Source organism: Poeciliopsis prolifica, unplaced genomic scaffold, assembly GCF_027474105.1.
Source record: "Poeciliopsis prolifica strain line A6 unplaced genomic scaffold, Auburn_PproV2 SCAFFOLD011, whole genome shotgun sequence".
Classification (NCBI taxonomy): Eukaryota; Metazoa; Chordata; class Actinopteri; order Cyprinodontiformes; family Poeciliidae; genus Poeciliopsis; species Poeciliopsis prolifica.
The window spans coordinates 5,272,821-5,290,915 of NW_026562386.1; the positions used below are offsets into that span (position 1 = coordinate 5,272,821).

At 37.5% G+C, this 18,095-nt stretch overlaps 2 protein-coding genes across 2 annotated transcripts; both read left to right on the forward strand.

Moving 5' to 3' along the window:
* The first annotated feature begins 881 nt into the window (after window positions 1-881).
* srgn (serglycin) lies at window positions 882-7,792 on the forward strand. The gene is made up of 4 exons (XM_055036323.1): window positions 882-1,089; window positions 3,081-3,222; window positions 6,424-6,656; window positions 6,993-7,792. The coding sequence occupies exons 1-4, from the start codon at window positions 1,035-1,037 to the stop codon at window positions 7,097-7,099; spliced, it is 537 nt and encodes a 178-aa protein (XP_054892298.1). The 5' UTR covers window positions 882-1,034; the 3' UTR covers window positions 7,100-7,792.
* A 1,003-nt stretch (window positions 7,793-8,795) lies between these two features.
* On the forward strand, window positions 8,796-17,489 carry vps26a (VPS26, retromer complex component A). Its single transcript, XM_055036958.1, has 9 exons — window positions 8,796-8,876; window positions 9,728-9,877; window positions 11,053-11,128; window positions 11,934-12,090; window positions 12,836-13,000; window positions 13,091-13,197; window positions 13,306-13,407; window positions 13,519-13,628; window positions 15,202-17,489. The coding sequence occupies exons 1-9, from the start codon at window positions 8,874-8,876 to the stop codon at window positions 15,316-15,318; spliced, it is 987 nt and encodes a 328-aa protein (XP_054892933.1). The 5' UTR covers window positions 8,796-8,873; the 3' UTR covers window positions 15,319-17,489.
* The last annotated feature ends 606 nt before the right edge of the window (window positions 17,490-18,095 follow it).

The following is an 18,095-nucleotide window of genomic DNA, read 5'->3' on the forward strand; positions in this document are numbered from 1 at the left end:
TCAAAAAACAACCAGACATATGTGCATAAATCCTGATCTCAGTTGGGTGAATTTTAGATTGCTTCTTCCTCCCTGATGGGCCTTTCAGTCCACGAAGGTCCAAGACTGGACACAGGGACATTCCAGCTTTGTGTCGCTCATTAATCTGTGAGACAAAGAGCTGTCGCTCAGATTATTCCCTTCTCGGATGATTTGTTTTGATCTCTCCATCATGTCACACAACAAAACATTGAGTCTCTTTGACATATACCTACAAATGTGCCTCCAAGTAACTCAAATGTTGTGAACTGGCAGCCAGAAGCTGACACGTCATCAGCATTATGTAAGAAGGTGATATTAAGAAATAAAATTTTCCAAATAGAAAGTTTTAATTCCCACCTCTTCGTTAAGTGTGAATTACAGGAAAGAAGGAGCGGCGTGGGGTTTTCCTGCCCAGCAGTGACGACAGGCTGATGGTGAAGTTTTGACTAATTTAATTAAATATCTGCCTCTATTTCCTGTCAAATCCTTCTGGCGCTGCAAAAACTGAAAATAAAAAGGGTAGAGAAGTTTTTTGTTTGTTTGTTTGTTTGTTTTTTACAACTCTGGCCGTAAATGACGAGTCAACATTTGAACTGTCAGAAGTCCTGAATCCACAACTAAAGCAGTCGGGCAGCTCATGAAGCCCAGTTGTCGCTTCCTCTGCCCTTCCTGTTGTCATGCAGAAGAAGAAAGAAGAAGAAGAAAAAACCCAACGCAGATTGAATCTTGGCCTCTTATCTCTATGGGCTTCCTCAATTCGTGCTATCTGAAGGCAGAAGTTTCCACTGCCTGAGCTCTGAACAAGAAGAAAGACTCCAGGAAACCATGACGCACACGGTGGGCCGAGCTGCTGCTTTCACGGGGAATTTGTCAGCCTGCAGCTCTTCGCGCAGTTCACGTTTCTGCTCCTCACTACGCAGAGGCTTCGTCTCAGACAGGAGCGCTTTTCCACCGTGTCGGGGAGTTTTTGTTGTTGCTGTTGTTTTGGGAGGGAAGAAGTTTGAACTTCCAGGATGAAAGTGGTTCTTCTCCTCGCCGTGGCCTGCCTCGCCTTGCATGAGGGAAAAGGTGAGACCATTAATGGGCTTTTTTAGCGGCTCTTTGGTGCGCAGGAAGAAGAGAGGGCTGCTCCTTTTGGGGGGCTATTTGGGCTGTAAACTACAAGTATGCGCACTTTTAATTTGATTTAATCTGAACTTACACATCATGAAGCAAATATTAACAACTCCGCGCAGAAATATTGGTGAACCCCCCCCCCCCCCCCCAAAAAAAAGTCGAACTGCTTTAATTCTGTCGTAACGCATGATTTGCGCAAGCATAATTGGATTCCAGTAAATGACTGAGTCGGTTTACGATCCCCTCCTAATACTCCCTAAAACCCAACACACCCACTTCTGCTGCTCCACGGCGGCTTTATTTCATAAATTAGGCGAAAATACCTCGACACGTTTTAATTTTTTTAAGGTTTTTGGTTTCGATGATGTTGAAGATGTGAAAGAGGAAAATCTGCAGGCCTCAAAGTCTGGACAATGGAAACCCATTGAGGGGGGGGGGGAAACCCAGTAGATTTTATTTATCATGCCGGAGAGTTTGTCACGTCACAGGAAGTTGATGTAAAAGTGAGACTAAATATTTGTTCACTTTTATTTCCACAGAAAAATTATCAGAGTGCACTAAAAAAAGATTTCCATTTTATTTGCTGGAAATGGTTTTACTTGTAATGTCAATAAAAAAATTATTTATATATATATATATATATATATATTATATATATATAATATATATATAATATATATATATATATATATATATATGTCATTTTCTAATATTTGACAAATAATCAATTGAAAGTAGTTTTCTCAATAATCTGTGACTTCAAATGTCCAAACATGAGGTGAAACTTACTTTTTAAAATATGAGCAAACTTCGCTCCTGCTTCTGCCTAAATTACTATAATTTGTATTTTATAGCCAGTGTGGGTTAGTTTCTGCTATATGTATTTTGGTGAGAAAAATACTTTGAACTCTTTAAATGGTTGTATTTAATGTAATGTCACTTATTTCACCCTTTTGCCAATATGCACACAAACTGCCCTCTTGTTTCGTTCCTTCTTACCTCCATTTTGTATCTGTAAACAAACCATTTTGGAACCATTTTTGGTCGTATTTTAGTCATTTAATTGAGATAAACAGTTAACGAATTCATTATATTCGATAATACAGTTCGACTGACGACTGTTCTCGTTGGTTTCAGTTTTGATTTTTTTGTCAACAAGCTCACTTAGGGGGAAAAAAACAAAAGAAAATTCTGATTATCATCCAACTAAACTAACTCAGAATCTTCTATTAGGGTCATACAGCAACATATTCTTATTATGATTGCAAGTAAAGTAAGTAAAATCTATTTACACAGCACCTATAAAACACTTTGAAATCACAAAGACGCCAGCATAGAAACAAGAATATAAAAAGGGACATAAAAAGTGCAATGTGGGAAGAAACGATCAAGCATGAAGAGCATAAACTGAGCTTAAAGAGGTTCTGTGATCGAATCCAGGCACCAAATTAAACGCTGCCTCAGGCTTCACACACCTTTGGCAGCAGCATCAGTGTGTTGCGAAACATTTGCACACACTTTCATGTGAAATCCTTTTTTCATCAGGTTTGCCTCATCCATGCCTAAGATTTCTCAAGAGCCACAAAGCTTGCATAAATCGCTAACAGACCTGAATCAATGATTTGTGCATCATTTCAGTGTAGAGGCACACATTTGGGCCGTTATCGTAGCGACGAAACTCTTAAAGGCTGTGCAACTTATAACTGAACGAGTTTCACCAACCGAGGAGCAACACGAGCCTCTTGCAGCAACGTGTTGAGAAAAAGCTGAGGTGACTTCCTCTTCTAAAATATAACTCAAGAGATTCAATAAAGTCGCTTTTCTTTTTTTCATCATGTTGCAGAATAATGTTGTAATCTCCCGAAATACTCCAAAAATGAGTGAGGTTGCGTATTTAAACGTTTTCGATCTGAACATCTGTGAATTTGCTTCATGTCTCGTAGGAGCGCCGAGGACGGCCGTTTATAAGTTTTTGAGATGTAATCCTGCGGACGGCCGGGTCAACTGTGTGACCCAGCAGAGCCCTGAGATGCCGTGGAGTCCAGAGCTCCCGTCCAAGCTGCCGGCGTCTGAGGCAGACAGCCTGTGAGTACTCTGCCTCTCTGTGAACGCTCACACCGTGGATGGACAGCTTCAGGTTGACCACAGGTTTCTACAGGAAGAAAAGAGAATCAATGTCTTTAAGGAAGTGAATTAACCAAGTGGGGAAAAGTCACCAAATCAAAAAGCAGAAATGCTGATTCTGCATTGAATCTTTTGCCTTGGTTGACACACTCCTCTCTCAGTCTGATCTGTCTGGGTGTGTGTGTGTGTGTGGGTGTGTGTGTGTGTGTGTGTGTGTGTGTGTGGTGTGTGTGTGTGTGTGTGTGTGTGTGTGTGTGTGTGTGCGCGTGTGTTCACGTGATCTCTGCACGACGGTGGATTTAAGTGTGAGGTTCATGGCCAAGAAAGGCAAAAATAGAGGACAACGTGGATGGCTGAAGAAAGAGACAGGCAGAAAGCCAGAGAGGGGAGAGCTGTAGTAAAACAACAACAATTTAAAAAGTTTGTAGTTTATTCATAAAAGCTGGAGCTTTTTAAATTCCCTTTATACTAAAAGTTTTTGGCCAAGAGTGATAATTCCTAGATAATTATGTGTCGGGAAAGTTTCCTGCTGTATTTTTCTAATCTTTACTCGCCATCAAGACATATCTTTATAACATTACAGACATGCCTTCTGCAAAACAAAATAAAGGCTGCAGATTTATTTGTGGTCATTTTGTTTTCTAATTTTTAAGTGTGTGGTTGTACTAAAGGGACTATTTTGCTAAAGGCAAACTGAACTTTTGCATCAGTTCAGAAGCTGAAGCAATCTCTCTGCTGCACGGCATTGTGGTTACAAATGCTCTCATTTTATGACTTACTGTAAAGTTTCATATCTGATGTTTTTTTCCAGTCTAGACGACGTGCACTCATCGTTAAGTTGTAATATTACTATCTGTTGCTGTGTTGGACGATCATTTGATAATTCTAGGATAAGTCATGACATAAAAAGGGAACATTTTGATCTACAAACTTGCCACGTCCTTTCAGATCGTGAAAGTGGGCAAGAAGTAAAATGATCTGAAAACGTATCCATAATCCTGTAATTTCTCTTTTCACTTTGGTATGTTGCAATCACAAAGATCCACTTCTGAGGCAGGTAATTCTGTCGATAAATTAAAAAAATTAAATCTATCAGGAGCTTTTTGCTATGCTGGCATTTCAAAAAAGATGCTCTGATGAAATGAGACTTGCATGCACCGTGTAGAAAAATAAGACTTTGCCTGTCAAACATGGCGGTGGCAGCATCATCCAGGGCAGATCAAGGAGGCTGGCCAGATTTATTGTGAAAATAGATGGAGTTAAATATGCGACAGTGCAAAAGACAACCCTAATTATACAGTCGGAACCACCATGGAACGGTTTAGACCAAATATCCATGTGCTAGATCGGCCCAGTCAAAGTCCAATTGAGAATCTACTTCGAGACGTAATGATTTCTGTAGGATGCCTTCAGAGGGCTTTCTCTCCTCCCTAAAGTATTGCTTTGGTGTTGCAAAATGCTAACCTGCTAAGAGATTTCACATTTTGTGACTTTCTTAGCAGCAACGTTTATAAAAACCTTTCACAGTCGATCTTCAGAACTTTAAACATTTTATTTTGTGTTTATTTTGTTAGGATGGAGCTCGTTTGCATTTTACACAGAGCAGTTCATGACATCCTCTGTGTCTCTGAGATCTGACCTGTGAAGGAATTCATTTTTATTTCACCCAAAGCTGTAAAGAAAACACCTTTTGGATGTTTAAAAGTGGTATTGGTTTGTTTGCCTGAGCTTCAGAAATGCCGTGCAGTTTTCTCACCTTTGTTTTTAAAGATTGATCGATCTTAATCTGAACCCGCAGTTTCCTCTTTATGAGTTCCTCTTAACCACCATTCTTTTTCTTATAGTAGTTTTGCATTTTAAAGAAGAAAGCTTGTCAAAAACAAGAAGCACAAACTTAATTTTGTCCAGTTGAGGTTCTGGATTTATTTCTCGGAGCTGCATGCTGTGAAAAAACATTTTTCAATGATGCTTATTTACAGTCATGAGAGACCAAGTGACATTTAGGAATGTAACATCACAACAACAACAACAAAAATACAAAACAAAGTTCTAAAAATAAGACAAGCACTTCTCCTGTAAGTCATTTAGGTTTCTGGAGTTTTATTATTTAGCTTTAGATGATTTCTGGGTAAGTGTTGTAACTCTGATCGCCTTAAATACCAACAGAAGTTCCTCTGAAATGTAAAATCAGATTACAGGTCAGGAAGTGAGCAGAAAGCATCAGTTTCTTTTTAACTAGCTTTTCCTAGAAAACTGAAGGTTGCTCTTGTTCTTGGGTGTCAGAATATTCTCTGACCGCCGTGATGTTGGGAGCCTGTCACAGCGCCTCAGCCCTCCACGGCTTCTCAGCTAACTTTGAACAGGAAGTCAGAGGAAATGTTTGGAGGAAGTGGGCTGCAACGCTTCATGGGCCTCTGCTTCTGGTCTATTGTTTCATTGCTCCGTATGTCCCAACATTGTCGAATTTTTTAAGCGTGAGCAGTAACAGCTGCATAGAGACATCTGCTCTGCCTTACCTTTTCCATGTGGGACGTATTTATTTCTGATCAAATATCTCAACCATTTACCAATGTCAAGATGTTGCTAAATTGTGAAATTAGGGATTGAAATCCACAGGTTAAAGCAAACGAGAACATGAGGCTTTGTCTTTCAAGAAACTAAATCACAATTTGTGATTTGTTTTTATAGTAAAATATTCCAGATTTAACTATTTTTTTTAATCAGACAAGAATATCCAGAGTAAAACACACACTAAAAAGTTAATTGAAATCAAAGCATAAAAAGAGGGTGATATCAGAAAAACCTGCACTAATAAAACCCATTTTTCCAACATAAAGGACAAAACTTGATTTTGACAACACTGTATTGACATTTTATCCTAAAATAACATGAAAAAAACCAAGTATTTTCACTTGAAGCTCTGAAAAACCACCAAACGTTTCCGACCTGTGCCCTCCCCTTTCACCTACAGCGGCCCAACAAAGGCAAAAATAACTTGGGTGGTGCTTCTGCAAAATGGGAAGCACAGGAAATAGTACTGATGATGAGAGCAGGGGAGCCAGGATGGCGTGAACTGCCTTAAAGAAACGTAAAGTTATTTATTTTTGTCTCTTTCAGGCTTGAGAACAAACCTAACATTTTCATCAACATTATGTCTTACAGAGATGCAGAACCAGTGGAGGACGAGAGTCCGCCTGGCGAGGATCCTAAGGAGGACGAGGATGAGACACAGATGAGGAGCGAAGACGGGGAGTCCCCTTGGTTCGTCCCAGAAGAAGAAGGCTCTGGTTATGAAGGCTCTGCTGCAGATTACTGGAGCGTCGCTGATGAACCCAAAGCAGCTGAAAGTGAGACAGGCTCCGGTGAATTCTGGACAGACTCTGTTCAACCCAAAGGTATTTTATTTCTGTAAAGGTTTCGATTATTAGGCCTGTCACAATGATAGTTTTTGTTCCAGAAGTTACTGTGACAATATTGAAATATTATTCAAAGACCAATAATTCTAGTGATTGTTTAACACATTTTAAATATCCAAAATAAATAAGCAAAACAAAAAATAAAATGAATTCCTACCAAACACGTTTTTACTCTTACTAGAGTAATTTCTTGGATGGATACATTTTTACATTTACTTGAGTAAAACTATGTTGAAGTAGTGCTACTTTTCTTTTTGAGTACATTTCTTGGTTACTCTGCCCGCCTCTGATGTGTTTATCTTCTTGTATTTGTAGTTGGAAAGGTGCGGGGCATGAAGAGGTTGTTCCCTGGCAGTTTTCTTGTTGAAGAGGCAAAGCCGACAAAGCAGGACCTGGAAGAAGACAGCCTGCTGAAAATATAGTCGGAACAGGAAAGTCAGCCATTGTTAACTCCTCAGCTAGATAAAAAACGTAACAGAAGATTGCCACCTGCTGGAGAGGGGAGGAACTCACAGATGCAAATTGATTATTTGAGTAAAAGATTATTTTTATTATCATGAGAATTTATTTTCTTTGCTATAAAAAAATGGCTGCTGTTTTTTTTTTTGTTGTTGTTGTTTTTTTTAAAAAAAGCCAGTATAGTTTGCCAGTCAGTGTAAATTTGATAACGTCTAAGCTGTGCTTCCTCAGTATTTTTGCATTTTTGTGAAAAACAAAAGAATTTTTGTGAAAAACAAAAGAATTTACCATGGTTTGTGATGTAAATAAAACCAGCATTTAAATCGTGACAACGCTAGTGCAATAACATGATACTTTCTTCACTCCATTGCACGTTTTCAGGCCATCTTTGGAATAACAGGCCACAGTGAAAACTTATTTATTTCATTTTATTTCACCCTGAACTGGACAGCATTTCAAAATATCCAGAGTGAGCAAACCCTGTGGACACAAACCCCTAAGAGAAAATTCAAAGGGTTTACGATGTAAACGAGCTTGAAATTTATACAATGTTTATGCCTACATCTCAGCAATATTGTTTCCATTTATTTCACATTGCTTAATGTGCATTTGACATTTCAATCTATAAGCAATTCAATAAAACCTGCTTAAAACTGTGTAATGTCTTTTTATAAGAAGGTGTTTTAAATTATGATGGTTTCTATAATTTCTTCAGTGCTCTTAAGTTTGACAAAGCTGATCAAAACGTATTGATTAGTGGATCGAAAAGGTTTGTGGGAACTTTCTAGTTCTCGAAACTGTTATTGTTCAGACGGATCACTTGTAGATTTCATTGATGTGCAAGGTATTTGTGGTCAACACTGTGAAAGATCATTTGAGGATTTGGGATTAAACTATAAAAAGTGTAATATAACATTAAGTTATTAGTGTTCCTATTAATACATCATTTGTTATAATTTTGCAAGTTTCCCAGTTTCAGCTCTTCCTTCAAAACCAAGTTGTCTTGGAAATTAAACTTATTTTCTTGTGGAGTTCCTGCACCAGATTCTGTTTATGTGAAGTCCACAAATTAATTTATTCAGTAAATTTAATTTCCACCACTTTAAAAAGTTTTTCATTACTTGAATGAAGAATTGAATAATAAGTTACATTTACTCTTCTATTTTTTTTAAAACATAAATTTTTACTTGAATCATTCTATACTGAAGTATTGCTGGTCTTGAGTAACATTTCTGGATACTCTACCCAATGTGAATGAAAAAATCACCAGACACACACTTGCAATTTTTGTTGAAGTTTCATAAGTTTTTTATTGAAAGAAACTGACATGGGAAACAATTATTCTACATGATTTTGATATTTTGTGTTATTTACATAAATTATTGTAATTCTCATCCTTAAAATACCAAAATTTCCACTTAACTTTAGATTTTGGCCCATCTGATTATGTAAATTTTAAATATTAACAAATATATATTATAATAACCGAATACTTTTTTAGTCTTACTTGAGTAATTTCTTGGACAGCTACTTTTTAACCTTTACCTGAGTTAAAATATGTCAGTCGTGCTCCTCTTCTGACGACGTTCCACTGACTCCGCCCACACGCACACAACGCAGGTCACGTGACGGGAAACCTGTTACTACGCCTACCGCCCCCCTCCTTTCCTCCCCCTGCAGACCGTCAGGCTAAACGGAGGGAGGCTAGCAGTTAGCTTCAACTGGCAAGACGGCGAGATGGTGAGTGTAAAAACCAAGACGTCGCCGACAATAAGTTGAAGTTATTTTACTTTTAGTTAAAGATTATAAACGCCTCAACACCGCATGGGCCTGTGAAGTGAACTGGGCAGCAGAAATAAAAGTCTGTTTGGGATCATCTTTCAGGGTTGGGCTAATTAGCATCAGTATTAAGCCGTTTTTCTGACATGTTTTAGCTTTCTAACTACTTAGCAGCTTTTTAAAACGGTCCTCTCAACCATTAATGTTTAGCAGCTTTATTAATGCGTGCTTAATTTGTATGTAGGTGCAGCAAGTGAGTTTTGGTCATGTGCCCTGGTCAGCTCTCTGGAATGTGAAGTTGAAGTGTCACATGCACTCTGAAGAGCTGCAGCAGCCCTTTAAATTCCTTACAATAAATCAATAATCTCTGTCGATCGTGAAGAAATTTGCCTGTGTTGGGACTTCTCAGTGGCTGCAGTGTAAAGTTTTTCTGTTCATTGATTCCTCCTGTGCAGCTGACTGACATCCTGGTCATTCTTCAACATCTTTAGCTGCAGCATGTGTCAATGCAGCTGGTGATCATTGGGGTTGTTGTGGCAACATCAAAGGCTGCTATTATCCTTCAGTCTGGTTTAGCAGTTTGGGGACTTTGGCTTTAAAGCACAGAAACTTATTATTCCCACATCCCACAGTAATATGGTGTGTAAACAAATCCTCCTGCTGTAAATGTAAGCCTTGCAACTGGTGAAAAAGGCACAATGTGCATTTAAGAAACCAAAAACTGCAATTAAAAATACTGTTTCGCCACAATTTTGGTGTTAACACAATATCTGTGGCACATCTCTCATGTAATCTGTTGTCTTTGTTTCCAGAGTTTCCTGGGAGGATTGTTTGGGCCGGTATGTGAGATAGATGTGGTGCTGAATGATGCAGAGAACAGAAAAACCGCTGAGTTAAAGACAGAAGATGGAAAAGTGGAGAAACACTACCTATTCTATGATGGAGAGTCGGTGTCTGGAAAGGTAAACATGGTCCTTGCGAGCAAGATTCATTTTCACTTCATACTTGTGAAAAATAATCAGTTTGTTGCCATTTTTTGTAACCCTTGTTGCATGAGTTTTTTTTTGACTGGAGTTATGTATTTTTCAGGAATTACAAATCCTTAAATGTAGTAGTTATAATCCCTATTAAGTCATGAAATCAAATTGAATTAATAAATAAAACTGCAGCTACAATGAAGGTGAAAAATACAGTGCAAAGCCCAAAAGGCAAAAATCGGTGATTGAAAAAGAGACAGAAAATAATCAAATCTCACTGTAAAAACAACATGAAAACACGGTTACATGGTCAAAGGTTAAAGGTCTCCTAAAGATAACTTAATTTAAACAGGGTCAAAGGTTTGATCTTTTAAATTCTGTTTATTTACATAGCACATATTCACAATGAATGTCGTATCCAAGCCGGAAATTCAACAGTTTTATTTAGGATTTACTTTATTTGGACCTTTTGGACGAAAAAAGTTAGTTGTTTTTTTTTTATCTAATTTCGTGACCAACCTTAAATTGACTAACGTCAGAGGATTGTTTCAAAATTAGAATGTTTAAATGGAGATTTTAAAAATAAGGCGTGTGGTTGATTTTAATCAGCAGTAAACTGTCCTTACAAACACATAATCAATTTAAGGTATTTAAAGTTTTAAATTCTGATACAAATACCTAAATTTGTTTTTTAGGCCAGTTTTAACTCAAATGTTTACAACCTGAGTAAGAACATATTTTAGTTGGTTGATTTTTTTTAAATTTTTTATTATATATATATATTATATATATATATATATATATATATATATATATATATATATATATATATATATATATATATATATATATATATATATATATAATTTATTTCATTTTTATGGATCACTGCTTGTGTTCTGTTATCTCTAATATTTAATCTTTATCAGTGATTCTTTATGTTGTTTTAGACAAAAATTTTTTTTGATAATTTCAGATAATTTGCTAAATTGTTGTGATTTTAAATTGAGAGCTTAATGCTGAACAATCAGTGCACAATAAAACAACGGACATTTTTTCTCGTTGGAGTGTCCAATACTTCTGGAATAGGAAAATGGCACCAAACACTGACAGCGTGGAGCTATTAATAAACGTTGACGCAATCAATTTTCCCTCTGCAGGTGAATCTAAATGTGAAGCAGGGAGGGAAGCGGCTGGAGCATCAGGGGATCCGCATCGAGTTTGTCGGACAGATAGGTGAGCCAGCTGGGTCTGATTTATAATTCACATCAGGTTTTGACTTCATTCTTGACCTGTGCTTCTGTGCCGCAGCAGTTGGTTCACATGTCGTCATGTGGACGAAAGGTTTATGAAGGCATGTGGTCGTCATGTGCCGTCCTGTTAAATCCACCTCACCCTGTGCACGAACACTCATATAGATTACCCTGAATCTGAACACTACATATTGATGTAATGCTAATTTAAGTTTTTTTTTAATTGTCCTGTATATCATAGATGTACTCGGCGCATCCTTTTTCAGCTTTGTTTTCAATTAAGCCATATTTTCTCCATGTCGGCAGGAGGAATTGTTTCATTACGGTGTGCTTCTAGTTGTATTGGCTTAGGTTGCACACATATCCCATCTGTTTTGTGTGTCTATCAGAAAACTAAAGCATTACAAACATGATCTATATTGACACATTTACAGTAGTGCAACAGATAAATTTGCAGCAGGAGGCTTTCAGCGCAGTGAGGTTGTAAAATATTTTCAGTAAACAAACAATTAAGGTGTGCAGAAGCTAACTGCAGTCAAGATTAACAGGATAAGTCTCACTAATTTCAACCAACGAATATGTAACATAACTTAATTTAAGTTGTAAGTGTATGGAAAACTTCATTCAAAAAAGCCATGTTTGACACAGTTGTTCACTCTTAGAGGTGATTCTCTCTGACCAGTTTTATTCTTCCCTACAGTGGAGAATTAAACTAATGAAGTGAAACTATAAAGGCATCATATGTAAGCAATAATCAATCACTAATTATCCTTTCTCCGTTGTCTCAGAGCTGTTCTCTGACAAGAGCAACACCCACGAGTTTGTGGACTTGGTGAAAGAGCTGGCCTTGCCTGGAGAGCTAAACCAGAACAGAAGCTACGACTTTGAGTTCATGCAGGTGGAGAAACCTTATGAGTCCTACATCGGCGCAAACGTCAGGCTAAGGTACGCCAGCAGCACCTGGGCTGCAGCTCATGTTTTTATTATTGTGTATTTTTTACTTTGCAAATGTAAAACTACCCAGCTCAACCTGTAGTTTGTAGGAACATCGTTCAAGGTTATCTTACTGTGTTGTTCTGCTGAAGGGCAGCAGGGGGGATGACTGCTCAGAGGACCAGTAAATATTGGTGTGATTTATACTGGGATCTGAAAATATTGCTCTGTGTGTTTTTCCTTCTGGCTCAACAGAGTTGAAGTAGTTACTAGGACTGAATTATAGTGTTATGAAAATAGTTCCTTATGGGAAGCAGAGAGAATTTGCATTATAAATGCATCTGTCTTTTTTTTTGTTTTTTATCACTGAGGAGAATTGTGATTTGTCTTAAAAATAAGAATCTTACTGATTTCTGCGAAATCAGTAAGGGATCATTGGGATCATTTTTAATTTTGAAAATATGATTAAATGCAGTTATTGTGCTGTTGAATGAAACTGTTTTGCTGAAGTAACCTGTTAGATAATGTGTAAATTTTACTTACAAAAAAATTACCCAAAAAAGCAATATATTTTTTATCATCACTTTGATTGTTGTCGCTACAAATACAGAAATATTGCAATGCACAGAGGATAAAATCAATCAAGACTTTGAACTATAGTTAGGAATGTCATACCTGCTTCTATATTCATGACTTTAATCTTGTTTAGTAAAGATTTAGGATGTTGAGGTCTAATGTTTTGTTGTGTTTTTCTCAGATATTTCCTCCGGGTGACAATAGTCCGCCGTCTGTCTGACTTAGTAAAGGAATACGAGTTAATTGTTCACCAGCTGGCCACTTATCCAGACGTAAACAACTCCATTAAGATGGAGGTCGGCATCGAGGACTGTCTTCACATCGAGTTTGAATACAACAAATCCAAGTAAGAAACACGACTTAATGTTTCAACTTCCTAATGAAACATCCTTATTTTCCATTGAGTTTGAGGACATTTCTTTGCTTTGTCTGCTAGATACCACCTGAAGGACGTGATAGTTGGGAAGATTTACTTCCTCCTGGTCAGGATTAAAATCCAGCACATGGAGCTGCAGCTCATCAAGAAGGAGATAACAGGCATAGGTTTGAATCCAGAACAGCAGCACGTAAAAAATAAAATAAACTCAATCAAAGCGCAACAATTAATACCAAGACTTAATTAGTTAATTAGTTTGTTTTGGTCTCTTTCAGGTCCGAGCACTACAACCGAGACGGAGACGGTAGCAAAGTATGAGATCATGGACGGCGCTCCAGTTAAAGGAGAATCGATCCCAATCAGACTCTTCCTGGCAGGTAAGTCCTTGCTTCTTCCAAAGCATGTGATGATCTGCAATGAAGGCTTTGTTGCAACTATAAATCACTGTCTTTATGGTGTTGGCTTATCGCTGGCTCTGCTTTTACCAGGATATGACTTAACGGCCACCATGAGGGACGTTAATAAGAAGTTCTCTGTTCGCTACTTTCTCAATCTGGTGCTGGTGGATGAGGAGGACAGGAGATACTTTAAACAACAGGTAATTCACATGGATATGTAATTTCTGATAATCAGAAATAAGCAAAGACCAAAAGCTGACTTTAAATATTTGGACATAAATTTAGAGTTTTTTAGCCTAATTACTGCTACAAAAAAAATGCTTTTTTCATACTTTATTTAAAAGGTTAGTGGTTCAGATTTCAAATGACAGTTTTACATCAGTTTTGGAGAAATGTCCTAATGTACGATTCAAACTGCGTCATTTTGCACAGGATATTTTGTTAATCCTTGTCTCAACGTATTTTTAGTTTGTGAGAATCATTAGCCTTTTTTTTAAATCATGTGATGATTTGGTAAATCATATAATTACTCAGAAGACACTGATAATTGGATACCCAAGAGTTCATGAGTTCATGTCAACAAACTGTCAACTGTTAAAGAACATTTATCGTAATTTATTTATTTTTTTTTTTGTGGCATTTTTACTACTTTTGAATTATGTTCAGGCTTGTTAGTTATAGTTGTACTAATTTCCATGTCCAGAGTGGAGAAAAGTGTTTTAAAAATTTAGCTTAAGGCAGCTGAGAACAAAGTTGCCAAAGAGAGATGTTGGGATCACTGAACTCCAGCATGAAGGCGTCACACAATGTCTGTTCAAGATGAAAGTTGGTTAGAAAATTCTCCTGCTTCAATTTGAGTTTATAAAGTGAGGATTTATGTGGTGATTTAATCCAATGATGAAGAGGAAGTCAGGAGAGCAACAGCTGGGAGGCGCAACTAACCGGAAACTTGTGGACGGATTTAAAAATTCTCTTGTGAGACCAAGCTGACTTTTTTTATGTGACAAAAACTGTCACTTGTGGCACAAAAATTCTTGTGTCTTATTGTTAGACGTAATGTTTACTCCAGTTCTGACCAGCATTCTAACATCAGCTCTCCCTTTTCTGTGGCTGAATGTGTCACCTGGACACTTTGTATTAGTGAGCCCTACGAGTCTCTCATCTCGCCACATAATCAATCTTTGCTTTACAGGTTAGGGTTTATCAACACTACAGTAACGTTGCTGTCAAAACGTTATAATTACATACTTTAAATCTTTCTACAGATCGTTTTCTACGCACAAAGCAGATGGAAAGGAAGTTAAATTACTTGATGGCAGAGGGAGTCACACATTCTCAGATATTTGTGCAGTTTGTCTTTCTCTACTGGTTTAAACTTTTAGGGTTTAATCTAAAAAAATGATCATCGGTGTGTCTCTGTTTACAAAAATTGTTAATTTTCTCATTGAAACAGTTTTGTCATAAGAGTTGTCTATGAACATGAAGGCAGGTTTTTCTGAGTGTGCAAAGAAAAATCCTAAAACTTTTACAACAAACACACAAACCCTTCAGAATCAGTTGATCTTAGCTGTAAACCTCGTTAAACTTGAGATCTGTTATTTCTCAGAGTGGCACCACAGGTGCAGCAACATCTTGAATACGATTTAGAAGCGTTTCTCTTGACTTTTCAGCTGCAGTATTTTGCTTTTTTCACTTTTTAAATTCAATTTCCAAACTTGATTTAGCTTGGTGAAACTATGCACCATTAACTCTGGCCTCTACTGTTGTGTGTAGGAGATTGTTTTGTGGAGAAAAGCTCCAGAGAAGCTGAGGAAAAGAAACTTCCACCAGCGCTACGAATCACCCGAGCCCAGAAGCCAGCCGGTTTCCGCAGAGCAGCCGGAGATGTGAAGGTCACACCCGAGAAAAGCTCAAAACTCACGCAAACGCATCACAGCTCCTTCCTGCAGAGCAGCCAGAGGTGTGAGGGCTGACCCTGCTCTCTTCATGGACTGAGAAATGTCTCCCAACACAAATACACATTAGTAATCCTCAGACTTCCCTTTTCCCCACAAACCCTGCTCACCACTTCACAGCTTGGGACGTGAGTTGCCCCCATCGCACTCTCAACTAGAGCTGAAACACACCATCAGATGCACACAAATGCAACAACACAAGTCTGCTGTCGAATGTTAAAGCTAACGTGAAGAGCAGCCCAATTGGAAAAGACGGCCGAGTTAATTCTGGCTCCTCTGGACTATAAATACACCAAGCAAGCACACATACATGAAGCCATACAGTCTCAGTCTGCTGAATGCAAAAAGAAAGAGGAGGAGAAGATGGCTGCAGACCGCTGCAGTACTTCTTCTGGACTTTCTCTCACACGTTTCTGCACACTTTACATGAAAGTAATGCTTCGAAGAGTCTGCATGAGCTGCTCTGAGAACGAAAGGCTTGAAAGACGGGACAAGGCGACAATTACGCTCTGCATTTATGTACACTACCGGACTGTGAGCTGCCGTTCACCGAGCTGGAGAGTCAAGGATGTCATAGTGGGAAGGGTTTATTACTACAAAGATGTTACAGCGGTTTACAGAAGTTCTGCTTTAATTGGGGAGTCAAGTGCAATAAGTGTCTACAACGACATAAAACCCACACTATAGTTCTCACTTTAAGAAAAGCATAACTCCACCTTAATGTGACTCTGGTTGCCGTTCAGAGCTTCATATCTTTTCAAAATGAATTATCATAAGGTGATTTATTTAGGTCAAATGATCTGCAGGTTTTTGTTTGACTGTCAAAAAGCACTACACATATAGAAGAGAAAGCATTTTACTCTTGCTAAGATCAATTCATATGTCGCTAAAAAGTGTCTGTCAGGCAGAAACTTGTGGAAATTAATTTAAAGGTTATGATATGTCAAAGTCTTGGCACAATGTCGTCTTCGATCTTTCTCAGTTTTGTTTATGACTGAAATACTGTATATTTGCTGTGGTGGGGTTGGTTTGCTCATATTGTTAAAAATGAAAAAGCATTTCAGGGTGTGTTTGGTGGATGATAAGGTTTGAATTTTCGTTGCTGAAAATCTGTAAATTCCTATTTAATTAGAATGAAGGCATTCAGTGATCACAATGTGATATTTGTCCTTTGCGTTCACATTTTTTCTGTCAGCTGACCAGTCCCCTCAGTGTGAAACATTTTCCTTTTCATTTCAACAGCTCAGATAGAAGTTGAAGTAGCGCATCCTTCCACTTTTACCTGGAAAACACAACTCTGTTGTTGCTGCATAGCTGCTAGCCAGAAGGATCAGCCTGTATATTTGCTGATCCTGTTAGTCTTCAGGGGTTAAAGCTTTTTGAACCCACTGGTTCGATATATCCAGAATGATATCGTAATAAACGGTTTATGGCTTCTGTTGTAACCACAGGAAGGGATGTGCTTTCCATATACTGTAAATGCAACAATGTTCCACTGTGATGCTCAGACCTGTGGTTTAGGTCTTGCTTTAATGACACTGTTACCAGTCCCATGTGATTTCTGCCTCCAGCTCTGAACTGTGGACAGTTTGCTCTTTGCTCTTCAGTGCTGTACTTTGTGTAGAAGGGGCATGTTTCCTGAAAGTTATCATCACTCAAGGAACAACTTCACCTCAGGTTCTCTGAGTCTTTTTTTTTTTCTTTTTCGCTACACATTTTAAGTCAGCTTTATGTTTATTTATTTTTTGCTTCTTATGTTTGGTGTTGCATTCTTTTTCAAGTAGTTTGAACAGACAAATCTAAAGTTCAGGTTTTCACTGTCCTTATATTCTAGTTTTGATCATGTAATCTGTGTCTTATCTTGTGTGGAAACGGTGTAATTTATTGAAAAAGAATTTAGTTTTTTTTTTTTTCCTTTTGATCAGAATTTGTTGGGTTTTCTTTACGGTCAAAAACACCTCAAAGCCAACAGTCTCTGCCTCTTTGGTTTCTGCATGTTTATGTCATTGTGTGACTGTGTGTATGGGATGTGTGTGCATATATTCTATACACCATACTCAAATATATATATAGCTAAAATCATGAATAAAGCAGATTTATACTGAACTTACGGTAGTTTGAAAAACTTTTTCTTTTTTTTGTCTTTTTGGCAGTCTAAAAATTTGGAAATGATTCAACTAATTTTAATACAAAAACTTTTATTCTGTATATGGCTCGATGCTTTTTTGATGCCAGTCATAATTTGAAACTGACTTAAATGATAATTTTCCAACTTTTTGGTGGTATTTTTTTTCTTCTGTAAGTCTTAAGAAGATGCATGAACGCTCAGTAAAAAAAAAAAAAAAAAAAATTAAGTCCATACCTCAAGTAGAATAAGAGAAATCGCCATTTTTCAGATTCAAGAAACTGAAACAAATTACTTTCAGAGCCAAAAACACCACAATTCAATAAATACTTTCGGTATTCATGTGATTAAATATATTATAGAATTTTTATCTTAACGTATATATTTTTAAATGCGTAAATAACTGCATTTAAACTAAAACACATTTCCAATTCAATTAAAAAATTAATTGAATTTAAAAAAATAAATGTAACTTATAAATATCTACCGAGATCAGCGTCTTAGTTTGATAAGAGATCTTCGAGATCAGCTTCAAGGGTGTCCTGATATATGCCTCATTTGTATATTTGTAGAATGCCCACCAACTG

Bases quoted from the DNA above. Each gene is read 5' to 3' on its own strand.
- srgn (XM_055036323.1), top strand. From the start codon at position 1,035: ATGAAAGTGGTTCTTCTCCTCGCCGTGGCCTGCCTCGCCTTGCATGAG. The intron at 3,223-6,423 runs GTGAGTACTCTG...TATGTCTTACAG, and splicing joins GCGTCTGAGGCAGACAGCCT to AGATGCAGAACCAGTGGAGG. The intron at 6,657-6,992 runs GTATTTTATTTC...TTGTATTTGTAG, and splicing joins AGACTCTGTTCAACCCAAAG to TTGGAAAGGTGCGGGGCATG.
- vps26a (XM_055036958.1), top strand. The intron at 11,129-11,933 runs GTGAGCCAGCTG...CCGTTGTCTCAG, and splicing joins CGAGTTTGTCGGACAGATAG to AGCTGTTCTCTGACAAGAGC. The intron at 13,198-13,305 runs GTTTGAATCCAG...GGTCTCTTTCAG, and splicing joins GAAGGAGATAACAGGCATAG to GTCCGAGCACTACAACCGAG.